At 49.4% G+C, this 21,614-nt stretch overlaps 1 protein-coding gene across 3 annotated transcripts in view; it reads left to right on the top strand.

Moving 5' to 3' along the window:
* Kiaa0319l (KIAA0319 like) overlaps positions 1 to 19,688 on the top strand; it is a 91,878-nt gene extending 72,190 nt beyond the window's left edge. For 2 of the 3 annotated variants that reach the window (XM_034503179.2, XM_034503178.2), the window contains exons 9-21: positions 386 to 518; positions 4,202 to 4,430; positions 5,361 to 5,484; positions 5,982 to 6,114; positions 7,994 to 8,142; positions 8,990 to 9,141; positions 9,417 to 9,555; positions 10,688 to 10,847; positions 12,803 to 12,945; positions 13,539 to 13,661; positions 14,234 to 14,324; positions 15,761 to 15,852; positions 18,247 to 19,426. In XM_034503179.2, the coding sequence (XP_034359070.1) occupies positions 386 to 518; positions 4,202 to 4,430; positions 5,361 to 5,484; positions 5,982 to 6,114; positions 7,994 to 8,142; positions 8,990 to 9,141; positions 9,417 to 9,555; positions 10,688 to 10,847; positions 12,803 to 12,945; positions 13,539 to 13,661; positions 14,234 to 14,324; positions 15,761 to 15,852; positions 18,247 to 18,434 (1,856 nt within the window). In that variant the 3' untranslated portion in view covers positions 18,435 to 19,426. Of the gene's footprint in view, positions 1 to 385; positions 519 to 4,201; positions 4,431 to 5,360; positions 5,485 to 5,981; positions 6,115 to 7,993; positions 8,143 to 8,989; positions 9,142 to 9,416; positions 9,556 to 10,687; positions 10,848 to 12,802; positions 12,946 to 13,538; positions 13,662 to 14,233; positions 14,325 to 15,760; positions 15,853 to 18,246; positions 19,427 to 19,483 lie in introns of those variants that run through there. The other variant, XM_076934192.1, reaches the window with a different exon arrangement.
* Positions 19,689 to 21,614: the final 1,926 nt, after the last annotated feature.

Below are 21,614 nucleotides of genomic sequence, written 5' to 3'. Positions count from 1 at the left end.
GGCAAGTCTGCTGAGCCATCCTGATGCCCTGAACCCTTTTTTCAACCAGTATGCTGGATTAAAAAATAGTATATCAAAGAGTTGTTTTATTTTGCATTTCTTTTAAAGTGAGGTTTCAATATATTTTTATGTGTTTAAAAGTATTTCTTTTTTGTACAATAGCATTTTAACTCGAGATTTCCTAAGTTAGAGTCCTTAGCAAACAGCACAGGAACATTCACAAGAGGCCAACTGACCCAGTCTTCCTGGGGAAAACTGCTTTGGAGAGAGAGTCTAACTTTGTTTTTCCAGCATGAGCTTTCCGAGTGGTTGCTTGGTTCGTGTAAACTGGGTGAGTGCTGAGGCCCAGCATTCTGTGTTATAACCGATTTTCTTTGTGGTCCAGAGAGCACGGATGACGATAAAATTGTCCAGTACCACTGGGAGGAACTTAAGGGGCCTCTGAGAGAAGAGAAGATCTCTGAAGACACAGCCATACTAAAACTAAGTAAGCTCGTCCCCGGGAACTACACCTTCAGGTAAATTAGGATTCAGCTTCAAGTTGACCTTGTAGGAGTGACTGAAAATATCAGTTTGCATTGGGGTTGGTGGAGAATTCAGCCGTGTGTGAGTGGTCACAACAGTGATGCTTCTTAGGGCATAATCTCTACAGGACCTCTACATTCTTCCTCTAAAAGCCATGTCTAAAGGACTGCAAACATCTCCCAGGATTTACGTGTTGGGAAAGGTCCCATTTCTCTTGCCTTCTCAGCACCGACACCTACAAGTTTTCCTTTCCCTCAGGGAAATGCTTTCCCTGTGGAAGATGCCTGCAGCTTTCTTCTCTTTTTTGGTTTTTCAAGACAGCATTTCTCTGTGTAGCCCTGGCTGTCCTGGAACTCTCTCTGTAGACCAGACTGGCCTCCAACTCAGAATCCGCCTGCCTCTGCCTCCCAAGTGCTGGGATTAAAGGTGTGCACCACCACACCCAGCAAGCTTTACTTCTTACTAGCAGTCTGAAGGTGATTTGTGGAATCTTTCTTTATTGAAACTTTTTGAAAAATTCGATTCAAAGACAGTCCTTTCAAGAATTAGCATTGACGTTTAGAATGTGTTTTATGAACGAGGCTTTGGGCTTACTCTAGGGCATTCTGTATATTTGCATAATTGATGTTGTAGTATACTCATAATGTAATCATGCACTTATGTAGATGATAGGCTTAGATAGAGTTGATTGTATTTAGTAACCTCTGAGTCACACAGTAGAGGTCAAAGATATTCTAATCCTCCAGTCATGGCTCATCCCACTTCACCCCGGGATACACGCACATGCATGTATAAACACATACACACACACACACTCACTCACTCATGCATGCTCACACACACTCATACTAACACACTCTCACAGACACTTATATACATACACATACTCAGACACACATACTCACATGCACTTACATACACATACATACACTCACACATAGGCGTGAGTCACACAGTGGCAGATGCTGCTGAGACACTGACTATACAAGGAAGGATGAGACATACTCTCCTCTGGAGAGATACAGAGTGCCTCATGGGAAACTGAGGTCTATAAAGTAGATAGCACGCCAACAGCTTAAGAAGGGCATTCAAAGAATAGTATATATTATTTGAAGACTGTAGTGTGTGTGTGTCAGTCCCATGGTGCCTGTCCTCCGTGGGTCTAAGGTTATTGAATTCTAGACGCTGTGGTAACACGGAGTTGATGTCGTAGCACAGCTCTTCAGTACATGTGCCCTGACTTGATGGCACTCTACTGGCTCTTAAAGCACAGGATGGGACAGCGGTTTCCAGTGCAGGCTGGAGCCCTCTCTTTGGTTTAAACAGGAATTTTGAGTTGATGTTTACCTTAAGTTTATTGGAACTTTCCCACTTAATATAGAATTTACCTTGAGTTAGGTTGATACTTTTTAAAAAATAATGACAAAATTGGACACAGTGGCCCAGATATGTAGCCACAGCATGTGGGGGACTGAAGCAGGGACCTCATACTGGGCTAAATAGCAAGGCCCGCGCGCACGCACTCACACACACACACACACACACACACACACACACACACACAAACATAACAAAAGAAAACAAAAAATAAACCCAAACAAACCCAAAGGTGGCAGTAATGACCACTATTTCTGAAACATGTACTATGTGCAAAGTGGTTTTCTGGTCTCTTACCACACAGTATCTCATTTAATCCCTTAAACAGGGATTCTGGTTATTCTCATTTTACAGATTAGGTGACTTGGGCACAAGGAGGTTAAGTAATTTGCCCAAGGTCACATAGTAGTCTGACTTCAGAGTCTGAGCTTTTCACCATAGTGGTAACCTATGGTTTTGTGGGCAGAAGGGGGTATGGAGTGACACTTTTTTTAATCTATATGATGAGAGCAGACTTGATTAGCACTTTGATTCTGTCTGATTGCTCGCATATCTGCTCACTCCTGTTCTTACATGGCATTAGTTTGCCAGGGGCTGTTCTTTAAGGTCTCTGAGGGCCTGCCAGGGAACCTTCCAGAATAGTCAGAACAATGGCACTGGCCCATGTGTCTGTAGTGCATCAACAATCACAGACACCTGTGAGAAGTCAGGGGCCGGGGAAAGAGGCAGAGTCCCATGATCCTCTTGTTTACGAGTGCAAGCATCTATGTCTTTTTGTAAAGGCTATAATACCCAGAGTGCCCTACAGACCACAGGTCAAAGGTAAGACTGAAAGGAAGCCCCACAGACATCTGGCTATGTCTGAGGCTGCTGGTGAGATTTAAACAAACTGCATGTCTTTTCAAAGATTTTCCTCTTTCTATCAGTAAAATGGGAGGATCCCAAACTTCCCTGCTCACTTGCATTAACATTCTGAGGTGGCACAGGAGCTTTAGGCCGTTCAGCTGGAAGGCATCGTTTAGGTGGAAGTCTGCTCTTATAAAAGAATATTTCCCCTTTCAAATCCTGCTTCTCCCTGCACATACTATGGACATGTTGTGTAGGAGTGTTCATTCCTTGCCATCTCAAGCTCCGGCCTTGCTGGAGCCAGCCTTCATGGTCTGTACCAGAGCTCTGTGCCCCATGTCCACATCCATTTTTGTGATGTGCACATGGCTAAAACAGACAATGGCAGAGAGTCTGTTGTAGGCAGAATGGTGTGCTGTCTGTGAGCGCTGTAGGAATGGAGGCCAGGGATTATTCCTTAAGAATGGTTTCTGAGCTGGGCAAGGTATATGCCTGTAATCCTGGCACTCCAGGGGCAGGGGCAGGGGCAGGGGCAGGGGCAGGGGCAGGGGCAGGGGCAGGGGCAGGGGCAGGGGCAGGGGCAGGGGCAGGGGCAGGGGCAGGGGCAGGGGCAGGGGCAGGGGCAGGGGCAGGGGCAGGGGCAGGGGCAGGGGCAGGGGCAGGGGCAGGGGCAGGGGCAGGGGCAGGGGCAGGGGCAGGGGCAGGGGCAGGGGCAGGGGCAGGGGCAGGGGGACAGAGAAGCAGGGAGGCAGAGAGGGAGGCAGAGAGGGAGGCAGAAAGGCAGAGGCAGAGAGGGAGGCAGAGAGGCAGAGGCACGGGCAGACAGATCTGTGAGTTCGAGGCCAGCCAGGGTCTCTGTGCTTTGGTATCCATGATGTGTACTCTGCATCACTTATAAGGAAGGCCTCAGCACATGGATAGACACAGGTAGCAGTGCAAACTGCTGCTGGCATCTACTGACTGCTGCCTGGATTATAGATCCCGAAGCCACTGCTGTCAAGCAGTGTGACCCAGGGCAATTTACTCTCAGTCTCTTCATGTGGGTGTGGAGAAACATGAAGGTTAGACTTTTGTTGTTGGTTTTTTTTTTTGGGGGGGGAGGGGTTCAAGACAGGGTTTCTCTGTGTAGCCCTGGCTGTCCTGGAACTCACTCTGTAGACCAGGCTGGCCTGGAACACAGAAATCCGCCTGCCTCTGCCTCCCAAGTGCTGGGACTAAAGGCATGCGCCACCACTGCCTGGCATGAAGGTTAGACTTTAGAGAGTTTTTGTGGATGTTCAGATAGATATAAAGCATTTGGAACATCACCTGGTACACAGGAAAGCCTCAGTCAACTGTAGTTCTAACATTAATCTGCTTTTGCAGCAGGATGGGTAGGAGAGGAAATCCCGCCGCCTTGATATTGCCGGGCCCTGATGTTCAGTCTTCCCTGTTAACTCTTCTCTACCAACAGCCTGACTGTTGTTGACTCTGATGGGGCGACCAACTCCACCACAGCAAGCCTCACTGTGAACAAAGCTGTGGACTACCCTCCTGTGGCCAATGCAGGCCCCAACCAAGTGATTACCCTGCCTCAGAACTCCATCACCCTCTTTGGAAACCAGAGCACTGATGACCATGGCATCGCCAGCTATGAGTGGTCACTCAGCCCGAGCAGCAAGGGGAAGGTGGTGGAGATGCAGGTAAGAGGCCCTCACTCCTTCTCTCTGGGATGGGGGCTGGGGGTCTCTGGGTTCCGTCAGCTATGCAGGCTCTATCTCTGCCCCATTTTATTCTCAAAGTCAGGCTTGTCATTTAGATTTTTAAAATCCCCAAACAAATTCAGAAAATTGGTTAGTGAAAGTTTTAGGCCTCCAATTAACAGATTATCTGAAACTTTTAGTATTAGGAGGCTAGGTAAGAAATCTGTCCCTTATGGGTGACACAGCCCAGAAAGTCACACCACACAGATGCCACCAGTGTGCAGACCTTCATACACTCATTGGAGTAGATCGTCTAGGCTACAAGATGTCCTCCCCAGAAGTCTGTAAAGTAGACAGGGCACCTGAACAAGTGGGGTAACCTGGGCGGCTGTTGCCCCTGAGTCCTGCTGGCTGCTGTCACATGGAGATATGGGCTTAGTGTTAGTTGACAGTCTTGCTAGGAGCAGACATAAATGAGACTCTTGGGTGGAATTTTCCAACCAGTCAGCACTACAGGCCAAGCAAAACGCCTGCAAGCAGGACTCAGCCCTAGGCCACCAGGGTTTGCTGTTTTTCTATAGGAAGCTCCTGCATTGGAAGTTTCCCTCCAACTATTTATAATGTTCCTTCTGATAGGCAGGAAAGGCTCTGCATCTTCAGGGTTCTAGAGGCACGACGCAAAGCATGTTTTGTCTGGCTTTAGTTCATGTATGTTGATAGGTTTCTCCGCTGCCACCGAATCTATAGAAATTCTTATTAGTACAATGTCTCATGCTGTCCTGCCAATGGTCACTCACTGTGCTGAACGGGGATGCACCCCCATTACCAAGTGAGGTTTAAAGACCTGGCTGAAGCATTTCTTCCCGAGTGAACACTGTGCACTGCTGAGATCCCAGGAGTCATTCCTCATGCCTGAATTTCTGCATGTAGGGAGTCAGAACGCCGGCCCTGCAGCTGTCTGCCATGCAAGAAGGAGACTATACCTACCAGCTCACAGTGACTGACACCGCAGGACAGCAGGCCACCGCCCAAGTGACAGTGATTGTGCAGCCTGGTAAGCTCCTCCCCTGGATCCTGCCAGGCCTGGGGCCATAAGGGCAGAGAGGTAGAAGGCAGGCAGTTACCCCACAGAGCCTGAGGACCACAGCCTTCCCCTTCGCTTTACTTTTCTTTCAGCTTCTGTGTGTGCCCTTCCCTTGCTAGTTACTGTGTGGCGGTGAGGGCCTGGGAGATGGAGTCACCACTATACCAAATGCTACTTGATTTTAAAGGGTTATTGCAAAGCCCTCCCTGTGTAGAAGCTGTGTCTCCCTCTGCTCAGCCCACCGCGTTAGATCTCAGAGGCAGTGAGCTCTAAAAACTTCAGAATTGTTTGACATGATTCAGTCTTATTTTCCTCTGAGTCCCCTGTCGGCATCCATCTCCCCCACATATCTTGCACTGCTCTGGGCTAAGAGGCAGAGTTCCCATGACTACCAGAGCAGATGCCCCAATGGATCCTCTCCTGTGCCACCTGGAGTGCTGCTTTTGATGGCTGCATCTTTGTCCTAGAGAACAACAAGCCTCCTCAGGCAGATGCAGGCCCAGACAAAGAGCTGACCCTACCCGTGGACAGCACAACCCTGGACGGCAGCAAGAGCACAGATGACCAGAGAGTCGTCTCTTACCTTTGGGAGCAGAGCCGGTGAGTGTTGATAGGCCCGTCTGGGCAGAGACTGCTGGAACAGCGAGGTTTGATTTGTTTTGAGAGTTGACTCATTTCTACTAGCCTTGCCTGGAGAGTGAGGAAGAAAGGTTTATAATCCTAAGGTTCAACTTTTTTTTTGTAAAGATTTATTTATTTTATATATGTGAGTACACTGTAGCTGTCTTCAGACACTCCAGAAGAGGGCATCAGATCCCATTACAGATGGCTGTGAGCCACCATGTGGTTGCTGGGAATTGAACTCAGGACCTCTGGAAAAGGGGACAGTGCTCTTAACTGCTGAGCCATTTCTCTAGCCCCTAAGGTTCAACTCTTAAGAAATTTTCTGATTTTTTTTTAAAGAGAGAATGTATCTCATCAGTTTGCCTCAGGTAACACTGTGGGATCCTGGGCTTTTGCAGGTACAACCTATCTGCTAAATGCATAGTTGAATTACACTTGAAAGGCAGGTTGGAAGGGGTAATGGAGCAGAAAGATACCATTGTTCAAAATTAACTAGTAAGGTTAACTGAGGGGTGGGAGGCAGCTACTGAGAGGAACTGAACTTTCATCTGCAAAGCAAAGCATGCCTGTATTACTGTTCTCCTGAGACTTTGTTTTTCAGTTAAGTTAGTCAAAGAGCAAAGACTGCAGCCAAGATTATACTTTTTAAATTGAAATTACCTATTTAAGCTATTCCTGTTTGTACAATTTCTTGGAGCTTTTATGAACCATAGAGAATGGAATTTAACTTGTATACGGGGTTCTGCATGAACTGAAGGGATTCTGGGGAACGTTGAAAAGTTCTCTATTTCCAAAAACAGCAGCCACAAAGACAGGCTGGGGTCTGGTCCTAACATCTATGTACACGTAGACACACACACACACACACACACACACACACACACACACACGCGCGGTGGGTGGGAATGGATTTTAATTTCTCCCTAGGAAGTGCATGTTAGGCACTAGACATCCTTTCCTCAGCTGCTGTGGAGAGCTGGGTCTCTCTCAGCTCCACGTGTTCTTCCTGTAGCTGTTTATTGCAGGCAGACCTGGTGAGGCCCAAGCAGAGGCTCAGTGGTGGCTGCAGTGTAAATAGTGTTTAGTGGAGCTTCCTAGATGGGACTGATTCCGGAGAGGCCACTGGGGTCAGAGGTAGTAAGTTTCAAAAGCAGAGCTAGGAGCTTCTCTAGCTGCCCCTAGTGGAAGAGATGCGTGGGTGTGCAGGGCTCTGATTGTATGCAGCCCTCTCCTGTGTGCTGGCCGGAAGCCTGCTGCAGGCGGCTGTGCTGTGAGATGCAGCGGGAAGGAGGCAGGATGTAGTGTCCTGGTATTTTGTGGCGCTGTCCAGGGCTAGAAGAGACTGCGTTATAGAGAAGATGGCTTTATCCTGAGAGCCCTTGGCCCTCTTGGCTTGCATCCTTCCCTGACTTTTCATCAGGGTGGGGTGGAGGGCAGTTCAGGAGTGTGGATAAGAAGAAGTGTATTGTGCTTCCTTGCTAGCAAGAGCAAGCCAACTGCTGGACAAGAAATGCTTTTCCAAAACCTCATCCTTAGAGCCTCCTATTGCTCACAGAGCCGCTCAGAGGACTGACTGTTACATAAGCTAGAATAATGAAAGGTGGGGATGCTCTAGAAGCGTGTGTAGAAGACAAGCCTAGATGTGTTTAAAAGCTGAGGAGTGGAATTTTCTGACCAGAAGTAGCCTGTTTTAGGACCAAGTGATACTTTCTCCAAATGGAATATTTTTAAACATTTCCTGTCAGAGTTTAGCAAACAATTGTTCCTGTCTCAGCTGAGGCAATAATTGCTCTTCCTGCTGCCAGGGGAACAGCAGACAGGTACGACTCCGCCCTCTGATTACTCTCTTGTCTAGGGGTCCTGAGGGGGTGCAGCTGGAGAACGCCAACAGCAGTGTTGCCACTGTGACTGGGCTGCAAGTGGGGACTTATGTATTCACCTTGACTGTCAAAGATGAGAGGAACCTACAGAGCCAGAGCTCCGTGAATGTCATTGTCAAAGAAGGTGCGTCTTGCTGTGTGCGTGTGCAGCAGCCTCGTGGGTCTGATAGCCCAGGAATCCGCCATGTCATACAGGACTGAGAGAGGCAAATAGGAAGGGGGGGCGCAGCTGTGATTTTCTCAACAAGCTTTGAGATTAACTGTAAGGTGAATTTTAAACCCTCTTTCCCTCATGAAATTGGAAGTACTGACTGTTTTCTTTGCAGTTTGATTTTGCCTCTATGTTAAGTCCTGGGGTTTCTGTGACTCTGGTAACTACAGTGACACCTGCTGGCAGGAGCTGGGATGGCTGCTGCACTGCAGCTTCTGGCTAACATCTTCCTTGGCTTCACAGGGACTGGGGGCACTTGGGGAGGTCATGGGCTGGTAGTAGAAAAGCCACCTCCTCAGTGGGTGACTTCTAAACAGTATTGTGCTGACTAAGCTGAGGAATCCTCTGGCAAGCCGAGCTTCTATGCCATAGTCTGTGGGACCACAGCTCGGAGAGGTCACATTCTTCTCTTATGAAGCACAAGGAAAGATACCCCAAGAGCAATACTCAAAGGAAGAGGTTATGGTGTTAACTAGCGAAACCTGAGCTTCCAGTTCTAAGCCTTCATTTCTAGTCACTAAATTCCTTTAAAGCAGAGAACTGCTACAGAGCCATAGCAGGAAAGCGTGCTGTTCCCTCTGTATGGCTGCAGGAAAGCCAGGGGCCTCTGGGTCTAGTGGCTTTTGCTCTTCATTCTTGGATAAGCACTAACCAGCCCCCTATTTAAGGTACTCTTAGTACTGAGCCCCTCAGAAGTGTCACACGTGGTGTCTCTCTTTCCCAAAATGTCACCTTATCTCACTGATGTCTCCTTGGTTAGAAATAAACAAACCACCAGTAGCCAAGATCGCTGGGAATGTGGTGGTTACCTTGCCCACGAGCACGGCCGAACTGGATGGCTCGAGGTCCTCAGATGACAAAGGGATAGTCAGCTACCTGTGGACTCGAGATGAGACAAGCCCAGCCGCAGGGGTGAGTGTGCCAGGATGTGATCAGGTCCGGAGCCTACCCTCCAGGATCTATTTTAGCCCCTATATCAAACCAAGATTGTGCTCTGGAGTCAGGGGGGTCAAATGCCTTCCTGTGGGTCATTCTACAAACTGGTGTGCTCAGGGCTTGTATCTCCTGATCCTAGGAGCTGTGGAGGGTGGTGCTGTGACTGTCCACTGTGTGACTCAAGCAGTAGCTAACTCCAAGAAAGGAGTGGTGTTCTGTCCCAGACACAGCCATGTTGTTCCCGCCCACAGGAGGTGCTGAATCACTCAGACCATCACCCTGTCCTCTTCCTCTCCAACCTGGTGGAGGGAACATACACATTTCACCTGAAAGTGACAGATGCTAAGGGTGAGAGCGACACAGACCGGACGACCGTGGAAGTGAAGCCTGGTGAGCCTAGCCTGCCAGCCCTCCATCCCAACGCAGCAGACACCCGGCCCCAGAGAGGGCAGGCTCACTCAGAGCCTTCCGGCAGTGTCAGACAGAGCCTGTGCCCCAAGCACCTTCTCTCTTGTACATGACTAAGGAGAGCAGCTCAGGGCTCCATGGGAATCTGAGCCCAGGAACAGCTTGAGTCATGCTGTCTCATCTGCATCTAAATGCAGAAAACAGTTTATTTTTGTAAGTTGACCCTAGGCTTCATCAGATGATGGGGAAGGTGAAGTGATATCCTCATACTTTTCAGGGTTTCAGTAACAAATGCCCTCCTTAAACAGAAGTTTGTTTTTGTGATAGGGAAAAATGGGAGTGGGCAGGGCTGATGGCCCCTAGGCCAGCCTCAGGCATGGCCTCTGTCTTGGGGAGGGTCCTGGTAAAACATTCAGCCCTTGCCTGGTCTCTAGGAAGGACAGTGGCTGAGACATGCAGGATCTCGTTTGTGTTTAAAATCAGGCTACAGATAGTGCACCCTGGCTCTTCCATTCAAGTCTGCGAGCAAGGTTTTCTGAGCAACCTATGGTTGCTTCAGATGTGGCCAGCAAGCATAACCACATCCAGGTTCTAGAGGTTAACAGTATGGTGCTGAGGCCATTTCTTGGCTACTTAGACTTTCCCGTGTTTGCTGCATTCACACCGCTGGTTGGGATGGTTGGGGGACGGGGTGCACGAATTGGTCCCTCCCATATTTATAAGCAAAGTACAGCATGTCCCTGAAAGTCAGGCAGGCTCAGGGCACACACTGACACATAGTTAGCCGAAGAGTCTAGCTGTGCGTGGCAGTGGTAGGGCTTGTGATACAAAGACCACAGAGTCTAATCTCCCTCTACCCCCCCATGCCCCTCCACGAAGCCTGGCTCCTGGCCTGTGCTTCGTCCTGGCACTTGTGCGGCAGTTCTCAGGGTGGTGGGAAACTTTCCAAGCCAGCTCCCGTGGCTTTGCTAGGAGTCCGCTCTCTTCTTTCCCACTTGAAGGATGTCTAACTGCTGCCACCACTTCCTCTTCGATGTCAAAGCAGACACAGTGACAGGTCTGTCTTGACTCTCCCACTTCTGAAGCCATGACTGATCTTCCTCGTGCTTCCCAGATCCCAGGAAGAGCAACCTGGTGGAGATCATCTTGGATGTTAACGTCAGTCAGCTGACAGAGAGGCTGAAGGGGATGTTCATCCGCCAGATTGGGGTCCTCCTGGGGGTCCTGGATTCCGATATCATTGTGCAAAAGATTCAGCCATACACGGAGCAGAGGTAGCTGGACAATGAATGTGGGGAGCAAAGGGAAGCCTTGGGGTCCTCAGGCTTCCCAGCTGAGCAGCAGTGGGGCTAGGCTGAGGACAGTGCTGACCAGGAACCACTCATGAGGAACCACTGCTGGTCAGGCTTGGGTCCTGCAGTATATGCTCAGACAGGCTCTGGGAAGCAGGGCAGAAGAGATCCTGTGTAAGCTGTAGTCTGGGATGGAGATAACTGTCCTCACTACAGAGCAGGGTCCACTGTGCAGCCTCCAGAAAACAGCCACGGCAAGTAGTTTTCCCAGGAGGGCTGGAAGAGGTGTGCCCAAAGACATTCCAGAAATAAAGGCTGCCTTGCCCAGCATATGAAAATTAAGGGTTAAGATGGGAGCATGTGGGTGGTGGGCCCAAGGTGGGATGGGCGGTGTAGGCTTCCTAAGTACACCCAGGATGTGCTCAGAGATGAGGCCAAGGAGACTAGGAACTTGCATACAAAGGAACTCAACTTAGTTTGTTTTAAAAGCAAGGAAATCCCAAGCTGAGATTTGTTTTCAGGGAGGTGAGTGGTGTGGTGGCTAAGAGGGGTTGGTGGGGAGCAGTTGGGAGCTTCTGGGCGTGTCCAGCAGCAACAAAGTGAGAATCCTCACTCAGGCTGTGGTGAGGAGGACTGAGAAGGAGCTGTGGGGACAGAGCTGTCCCTGGGGCAGCACCTGTGGAGATGAAGGTGAGTGGGGCCCGCACAGTGATTCGGCCTGGGACTTAGGATTAGCGATGACAAGGGAGCTCATTTGACTACTGAATCCAGGGTGACTTTCCCTCAAGTATCTTAGAGTGGCATTGAACCCTTGCTATCTGATCAGTGGTGATTACAGGAAGTTTATTTTGAGACCTACTGGCTTGTGGCATCTCTGGAAGGTTTGGGGTCTATGATCTCGGCATAGTTTTGCTGATATGACTTAGTAGAGATTGGTACCATGGTAGAGACGGTAAAGGTGTGAGCTACCGGCAAAGGCAGCAGTAAAACCCGTGGATTACAGGAGGGAATGGTAATTAATGACCCTCCCCCCCCCCATCTTTTATGGTAAAGCTTGTGGTCTGGCGTTTGTAGGACCCCACTGTTAGCTTTTAGTCACGGACAGTACAGCCCAAACTTTACATCGTGTCATGTGTGGAAGGTGCTGCTATACTTTGAAATAGCTTGTCCTGGCAGCAGCTGGTCTAGGGCCCCTGGGATACTTAGGGCCCTCGGCTGCCCTGCACATTAAGGGGTCAGTATCTTGGGTGTACTTAGAACCCATGTGGCCCGATGACAGGGAAGGTTTGCTTTGTGCTGATGGGCAGGCCCTCAGAGAGACTGAGGTTAAAGCAGAGGAAACAGTCATGACTTCAAACAACAGGTAGAAAGCAAACGGATTCTGGGCTTGGAGTGATGTCATTTCAAAGCAGCAACCCCACTATGTAGGGTCTGTCCTTTTGCTGTCACAGTAACCGTTGTTTGGCTTACAGATAATCTTCCCAGTGTTTACATTCACAAAGCACTGGCATGCTTTACACATAACCTGGGTACAAACCTAGGTGCCCAGCTGTCTTAGCTCACAAAGGCTGGTAGCAGGGATGGGACCACAGCCAGACTCCCTTCTCCCCACCTCCCGCCCCCACTGCTGACTGGATTGCAGCCTCCAGCAGTCAAGAGTAAGCTTTAGGGTCCTGTGTAACAGATGGGGAATCTGGCTCTGCCATAACTAACTGTGTGACCCTAGGCATGTAAGTCAGCTCCTCTGAGCCCTCCCTGTGTTGTCCTCTGTAAGATGAAGGTAGGACAGAAGCACCTTTCTCACTGGCCTGCTGTGGCAGTGCATGTCACCACAGGCTGAGTATGATGTCTGTCACAGATACAAGGTGCTTTGTAGATGTGGCTCGGGCTGCTACCCTGGACCGCTTAAGCAGTGTCACTATTGTCTGTCTCTGCAGCACCAAGATGTTATTTTTTGTTCAGAACGACCCTCCTCACCAGCTCTTCAAAGGTCATGAGGTGGCAGCCATGCTCAAGAGCGAGCTACGGAAGCAGAAGGCCGACTTCCTGATATTCAGAGCTCTGGAAATCAATACAGCCAGTAAGTTGTGGGACCTGTGAGCGAAGGCCCCCTGCAAACATTCCCACGGGACTCACCCCAGGGCCCTCAGGGGAACCCTGAGCCTGAATAAGAGAATAACTATATCTTTATTTTGTCCAGCCTTACTTCTAATTCACCATCACCCTAAGGTTTGAAGGCTGGCAGTATTAATGGAGCCGAGACTCTGAGGCTAAGGAACTGACAGATAGTTGGCCTCACACCGCACGCTCCAGCCGGTCCCTCAGCGCTGCCTCAGAATCCGCCGCTGTTTGGGCCAACTGCAGGCCTCTTCCCTAAGGTTTTAATACATACATCTACTTTAGAAAACGTGGGTTCTTAAAGATTTCAGACTTAGTCTGATAATACTTTATGTACTGTTTCTGGAATTATGTTACTCTGTGGAGGAGGCATGCAGGATTGAGGGTCACCAGTTCAGATGGCAAAGGAGACTCCCTAGAGCTGTTTGGCCAGGGTCTTGCACCCGCCTAGCATATGAAGCCAACATGAAATGAGGGGACCTCAGTTTTCATGAGCCCTTGAAGCTGGTTGTCCTCCTAGCTCTCTAACTTCTACGACTTTTCTGCCACCTTCAGCATGTCAGCTGAACTGTTCCGACCATGGACACTGTGACTCATTCACCAAGCGCTGTGTCTGTGACCCATTTTGGATGGAGAATTTCATCAAGGTGCAGCTGAGGGATGGAGACAGCAACTGTGGTGAGTGTGTGGCTTTGTAGCAGCCAGCTTGGCTGCAGGTGGCTGTGCTGCAGGGGCAGGTGCTGGAGGCTGATGAACAGGCAGAACTTTCTGCTTGGAGAGGACTCTTCTCCCTCCACACTTACTGAACGTTAGCGGAGGGTTCTGCAGCGCTCAGAGCAGCTGCACACGCTCCATAGCCTAGAGAGTGTGCTGCCAGACAGGCCTCTCTCTCTCTGCAGTGCCTGCATGCCACGGCCTCAGGAAAACCCACATTCTCCATCTTAAAGGCACACATCTTTAATCCCAGCACTTGAAAGGCAGAAGCAGGTGGATCTCTGTGAGTTCAAGGCTAGCCTGGTCTAGCAAGTTTCAGGACAACAGGGCTACACAACGAGGCCATGTCTTGAGGGGGAAAAGGTGTATCCTTGCATACTGCAAAGTGCTCAGAGTACCTCTGGAGCAAGGCCTGGGAGCCTGGCATTCTAGAAACTTACAGGCTTCCACTCATCCTCCCCAGGGAGCCATCATGAAGCCACCTTGTGACTAACGAGGTAGGGCAGCCTCTCACGCACCCTTGCTTTCCTCTGCAGAATGGAGTGTGCTCTATGTCATCATTGCGTCCTTTGTCATCGTTGTGGCCTTGGGGATCCTGTCATGGACTACAGTCTGCTGTTGCAGAAGGTAAGATGATGGAGTGGTGTTGTGTGTGTGTGTGTGTGTGTGTGTGTGTGTGAGAGAGAGAGAGAGAGAGAGAGAGAGAGAGAGAGAGAGAGAGAGAGAAGATGATGGGGTGGTATATGTGTATGAGAGAGAGAGAGATAAGATGATGGGGTGGTGTGTGTATGAGAGAGAGAGAGAGAGAGATAAGATGATGGGTGGTGTGAGAGAGAGAGAGGGAGGGAGAGAGAGAGATAAGATGATGGGGTGGTATGTGTGTGAGAGAGAGAAAGAGTGAGAGAGAGAGAGAGAGAGAAGATGATGGGGTGGTGTTTGTGTATGAGAGAGAGAGAGAGAGAGAGAGAGAGAGAGAGAGAGAGAGAAGATGATGGGGTGGTGTGTGTGTGAGAGAGAGAAAGAGTGAGTGAGAGAGAGAAAGAGAGAGAGAGAAGATGATGGGGTGATATGTGTGTATGAGAGAGAGAGAGAGAGAGAGAGAGAGAGAGAGAGAGAGAGAGAGGATGATGGGGTGGTGTGTGTGTAAGAGAGAGAAAGAGTGAGTGAGAGAGAGAAAGAGAGAGAGAGAGAGAATGATGGGGTGGTGATGTGTGTGTGTCTTGAGGGGGAGATAAGATGAATTCTTTGAAGTCCATTTGGCTTTGTGTCACAGAATTTTCCCATGAGGTATCTGGCATCTTTCTTATAGGATTGCACTTGGCTCCCAGTCACTATGGTGGGGTTGACCACCCCAAGACCCGTGGCAGAAAATTCTCATTACCAACACCAGAGGGCAGATGCCCTCATTTAAGGGGTGTCACTGTAGAGATTTTCAAGGTGGGGACCCTGGTAGGGTGTGGTTAGGTGTACATCCTCTGAAATGCTATGGCCCAGCCTCACACCTGGACACAAGAGGGTTTCACACACAGCTGAGTTCATAAGTGGTTGTTCTAGTTTGTTTGTTTTTATCTGAGAAAGCCTAACTAGATGTAGTCTTTATTCTATGTTACAATTATTGCGTGTCTGTCACTGTTAAACATGATTTCAAGAAAAGGGCATAGTTCAGGGGTAGAATATTTGCCTGGCACGTACAAGACTTCAGTGTGTGGTGCCAGTTACTGCGCCAAATGTATGGGTTTGTGTGCCACAGCACTCGGAAAGCTTTCTCTTTTGTACCTCCAGCACCCCTCTCCTAAGTCCCGGGTAAGGCACCAGGCACAGTATACTTATATCACCTGTCTGAGAGCAGTTTGAGGCAGGGCTTGGATAGAACCTGACATATGACCTCCCTTAAAACTTAGAAAAGTAGAATTTAAAAAAAAAACATTCTACTTTGACTTTCTGAGGTTCCGCCTGCTCTGGCTGAGAGGTGAGGGGAGCCACTGTGCTTGGGGTAGGCCGGCCCCATCCTCACTCACATGCCTCAAACCCTCCTGAGCAGAGACGGGGTTTGTGTTTTTTAGGCAAAAAGGAAAACCCAAGAGGAAAAGCAGATACAAGATCCTGGATGCCACAGATCAGGAGAGCCTGGAGCTGAAGCCAACCTCCCGAGCAGGTAGGACCGTGGGAGCTGACACTGAGGGGCCATGAAGAGCCCTGTCACCATGTCCCTTTCACCTCCAAGTTCCTTCACCTGCTCGTTTCCTTCTTGCTCAGTGGTCCTGTGGTTGCTGTCAGTGGCTTCCAGGCAGAGCCCAGATCACAACTCACTTTTCCTCTGCCCTTATTTTGTCAGTTTTTGTTCCACCCCCCAGCTGAGGACTGAACCCAGAGCTTTGATGCATGCAAGCACTCTACCACTGAGCTAAAGTCCCCAACCCTGACACCCTGAGTTCAAGCTTCAGAACTACATAGTAGAATCACCCCACCCCCCTCTCAGCATGGAAGGAGGGACATGAGTGAGAGAGCTTCAAAAAATTAAAGAAGAAACAATTAGCTGGCTGTGCAGGCTGAGCATCAGATGATTCCAGACACAGGCAATGTGGTGTGGCCCCACTGCTGGGAGGGCACTGGGGAGAGGGCAGAAGCTATGATGTGCTGGGCAGCGACTCAGAGGGAATGAGCCATGCTGTGTGGGTGAGCAGGTCTTTGCTGAGCTTCTAAGAGCAGTGGGTACTTTAAGGGGTTTAGGGCCCAGCATCTGCCTGGGTGATACTAACTGTAGTGCTTGAAAACGTAGTAAGTTCATTGGGTCTGGTGACAACATAAAGCAGGCAGGAAGGGAGAAACATTTTCTAGTGGTCTGAGGAGGTGGTGACAGTGCGCAGAGGAGCAGACAAGGTCAAGGCTGATGATTCCTGTCTAGCTGCTGACAGAATCAGGGCAGCTGTTACCAAGGCTGTTCAGAGAGAGAAGAATGAAATTGAACTCCTCGGCGGTGAGGACCAACATCTCAGAACTGGGTCTCAGCCCTAAAGAGAGGCCCAGGTGCCCGGGATGGAGGCAAAGGAGGAAGGGTCTTGCAGGGTAGGATCATCATAAAAGAATCACAAGTGGGCATTCCACTGGTCACTTCCCCACCACACTGGAGAGCCCCATGTTGCCAGTGCCCTTTCTGTAGCTCTGCTGCACGGGTGCCCTGAGGCTCTGGATGAACTGTACCCCCTGGAATGCACAAAACTGAGTAAGCCATGGCCCACTGCATAGCCACACATGGATGAGACCCATAGCAGGGTATGATCCTGAGTGTAGGTGCTCAGGGTCTGGATACTCAGTCCTGGGAGACTTGTCAGTTGTCAGGTTGACCATCAATCCTTGCCAAGATGCTGCCGATGTTTATGAGAGTGATGGATGGTAAGGTTGTAGACTGCCTGACTCAAGTACGACTCCATGACAGTCTCCACTGTTAACAGGTGGGAAGCTAGTTCCTGTGGTCAGGCAGTGCCAGGGTCCAGAGCACTGCTGGAGTGAGCTCTTCCCACTTCAGCCATCTCTGTAGCATGACTAGTTCATCCCTGGGGCCTCTACAGTGAGGGGAAGGCTGGGAAGGTGAATGCTGAGGCCTTTAGAGTCTCAGACAGCTTTCTAGATTTTTTTTTTTTTTTTTTTTTTTTTTTTTTTTTTTTTTTTTGGTTTTTCGAGACAGGGTTTCTCTGTGTAGCCCTGGCTGTCCTGGAACTCACTCTGTAGACCAGGCTGGCCTCGAACTCAGAAATCCGCCTGCCTCTGCCTCCCAAGTGCTGGGATTAAAGGCATGCGCCACCACTACCCGGCTAGATTTTTTTTTTTTAAGATTTATTTTTGCTAGATGGTAGCACACACCTTTAACCCCAGCACTAGGGAGGCAGAGGCAATTGGACCTCTTGAGTTCAAGGCCAGCCTGGTCTACAGAGTGAGTTCCAGGACAGTCAGGTCTACCCAGAGAAACCCTGTCTCGACAAAGATTCGCTTTATCTATGTGTAATTATGCACATTTCCATGAGTGTATGTGCACATGACCATGGAATCCAGAGATGTTGGATCCTCTGGAGCTGTAGTTACAGTAGCCACATGCTGTGGATGCTGGAAATGAAAACTCAGGCCCTCTGAGAGTAGCAACTGCTGCTCTGAACTGCTGCGCAGTGTCTTCAGTCCTAGGTGCTCATCAGGACATGGCTATTTGGGATGAGAGTCTCCCAGTCAGGCTTTCCCACTGTTGCTTTTAAATTTTTGTTTTTTTTTTTAAGACAGGGTCTCAGTATGTAGCTCTAGGTCTCAGGACAGGGGAGGAACAGGACACAGCTGGGTGACCCCAACCAAAGCTCAGGCATAGCAGGAGACAGTCCAGGTCTAACCTTCAGGCGTGGTTCTCTGTGGACTTGTCCTAGCTAGGCTAGGCCCTCCTTCCACCTGCTTTTCCAGCAGAGGGAGGGATGCCTGGCCTTCCCTGCCTCCTCTCCAGGAAGAGATGAGGATGGTCTGTGACTCAGGCCGGGCAAGGTTACCTAACACCGGGTTGTCTTTTTGGCAGGCAGCAAACAGAAAGGCCCTACACTGAGCAGTAGCCTGATGCACTCTGAGTCGGAGCTGGACAGCGATGATGCCATCTTTACATGGCCAGACCGGGAGAAGGGCAAACTCCTGCATGGTCAGAATGGATCTGTGCCAAACGGGCAAACACCATTGAAGACCAGGAGCCCACGAGAGGAGATCTTGTAGCCCCTTGATCTGTCTCAACAGGCTGGGCCTCAGTGCTAGGGCCCAGAGCACCTCTACGCTGATTCCTGACCTCCTGGGTCTGAGGGCAGCTGCTCTCCCAGCATGTGCTGGTCACTCCATCCCAAAAGCCCCCATCAGAACTACTGGTACTTGAATCCACAGATACTTTATAGGATCCCCTGAATGAAGCTGTGAATGAAGAGGTTCTCTCTATAAGCCTATGTGGTAGGCCCCCCAAAATGTCCTCATCTCAGGGCCTTTCTGCACATGCCTCCCTGCCTGAGAGCAGACACAAACAGCCCATAGCCTCTCCTGCTGTTAGAGCAGTGCAGCTGGTCCCAGAACACACATAATGAGGTTTACTGTGTCTCCCCTGCACCTGGCACAAAACCAAGAGCCACCAGCCTCCTGATGGCAGGGGCCTAGCCCTGGGCATATTCTTTTGTTTGCTTCTCTGGGACAGTATGCCCTGCCTTCCCCAGGCCAAAAGAAATCCGTGCTGCCAACTGTTGCTGGCGGTGACGCAGAGCTGCTGCTTGGCCCCTCAGCTTCGGCTGGTTTATCAGGGATAGCGGGGGCTGCTGGGGATGACTACCAGTACCTGCTTCCAGGCTCAGGCCACCCGCATTCTCCCAGAGGAGACAGCTACAGACTGCAACTCTGTGGCATGTGAGTGCATATGTGTGACTGCCCCACTGTGGTACCTTCCGCATCCTTCCATCCATGTCTTTTCTGTGTCCTTTGCACGTGTGAGTGCTTGAGTGTATGTGTCCATTCCTCATAGGTCTCTTGGCTGCTCTCAAGGCATTTCTAACTTGGGGACTTTCAGCTCCTTGAAAGACTATTAATCCCTCCAGCCCGATCACCAGTTCCTCAGCCACAGTGTGGCAGCTGAGGAAGTGGGTTTCGGGAAGAGTGACTTTTTAAAAAGGACTTAATTTCTACTACTGCACTATCTGTTGTGAGATAATTAAACATGCTATTTAATTGTGTGCGTGGCTACAAGGTTGTGCTATTTCATGCTACATCTGTGACCTGTGTTGGTGTACATCTATGGTTGTTATCCCAAAGGCTGCCTCAGCATACTGGCTGGTGGTGCAGGGCCCCAGTCTGCCATGGGTGGAGAGCTGGCTGGCCATAGATGCTCTTTGATTCTGACGTTTTATTACACAAAAATAACTTCTGTCTACCTGTGACCATATAAGATTTGTGCTAACGGTCACAGAGTATCCTAAGGTTCAGGATATCCTAAGAATTTGGGGGTAATACTGTTCCTTTTTAGGTTCTCAGCATTTCAAGAACACCAACATGAATGTCATATCCCAGTCCTACCAGGGCTGGGATGCACATCTGTGTGTCACAATAGACAGTGACCCTAGCCAGTGGCAGCTGAAAACAACTAGCAGGGCCAGAGCAAAGGAAGCCAGCAGCTAACAGCCACCTGAGTGTGAGCAAGGAAGTGAACATGGAGATACCACTCCCATCCTGCCAACTAACAGTCCTTCCTGTATGGCATCTGAAGGACTGGCCATGAAGACGTAATCATGGTTATGTAAGATCATTTTATAGAATGCTCATACCCCCATGTTGTAAATATTGAAAAAACCCTTAAAATGTCAGGACAAGAACCTATAACCTCTTAACCAGCCAAGGGAGATTATTTCAACCAACCAATCAGAAAGCACGAATAGAACCAAGTATAGTGGTATATGCCTCCAATCCCAGCATTCAGAGGGCTGATGTAGGATTGCCATGAGTTTGAGGCTAAACTAGGGTACACAGAGAGATCTAGTTTCAAAAAAAAAAATGAACTAGAATAGATGGCTGACCATCAGAAACACTTGCTCTTCTTGGAGAGGATTGGAATTCAGATCCCAGCAACCCACTGGGTGGCTTCCTATGACTCTAACTCCAAGGGGGATCTTCTAGTATTCACACAATCACACATACACACACACCTCTTTTAAAACAAACAATCAAACAAACAGGGGCTGGAGAGATGGCTCAGTGGTTAAGAGCACTGACTGCTTTTCTAGAGGTCCTGAGTTCAATTCCCAGCAACTACATGGTGGCTCATAACCATCTGTAATGGGATTCGATGCCCTCTTCTGGTTAGTGTAATCTGGAGACAGCTGCAGTGTACTCATATACATAAAATAATTCTTTGAAAAGCAAAAACACAAGAAATGGGGTGGAGGAACAGTTATTAAAACCACAGGAGGGTGGGAAGCATGGACTCACCACAACCCATCATGGCAGCTCAGCGATGGTGAGGATGAAACAGAATTTCGGAGTATGAATGAGGCTAGCACAGACTCTACGGTGAGTTCCAGGCTTGCCTTTAAAATGAAGTTCCAGCATATGTGCCTGATCCCCCACCCCCAATACCACCATTAATAATGGTAAATCTCTATAAGAGATGTGATTGAAAATTTAAGAATGTAATATACAATTTTGTTTCCTATTAAAATAATAAAATCACTACCACTTCCTTTCTCCAAAGGAGGTATTACTAAAAACAAAAACCCCAAAGAATAAAGGTATCCCCAAATATTTTGACAATCCCAGAAACCAACAGCAATGGTCTTACAGCATACCTCAAAGGTGAGGCCAACCCATCCAGTTGCTATCAGTAGTGGGTTGGACTGGAAGGAGCTAAGGCTCTACTGAGGAAGGAAGCTCTAGGGGGTGGGGCGGGGTGGGGTGGGATGGGGTGGGGTGGGGTGGGGTGGGGCGGGGCGGGGCGGGGTAGGGTGGGGTGGTCTACAATGTCTACAGCTCCCTCCTAGAGCTGCTGCTTCCCCAAAATCTATCTCACAGTAGTTTCTGAGAGGAGTGAATAGCAACTGAGAGATGCCTCTGGGTCATGGCCTTGCCCTTAAGCTACTGACAAGTGCAGTACACGGAGCCTGGTTTTTGTCTTTTTCCAAAAAAAGACCACCAGACAGCTGTGGGAAGGGCAGCTCACTCAAATGCCATAAATCTGACAGCAGATGAACACACCATCCATACCACCAACTTAAGGCAAAAGAGGCTGGAGAGATGGCTCAGAGGTTAAAAAGAACTGGCTGCTTTTCCAGAGAATCCTAGTTCAATTCCTAGCACCCACATGGCAGCTCACACCTGACGGTAACTCCTGTTTCAGAAGATCAGACATTCTCACACCAATGCACATAAAAA

This window comes from Arvicanthis niloticus, chromosome 5, assembly GCF_011762505.2.
Source record: "Arvicanthis niloticus isolate mArvNil1 chromosome 5, mArvNil1.pat.X, whole genome shotgun sequence".
Taxonomy (NCBI): Eukaryota; Metazoa; Chordata; class Mammalia; order Rodentia; family Muridae; genus Arvicanthis; species Arvicanthis niloticus.
This window is presented reverse-complemented; position numbering and strand designations above follow the sequence as displayed.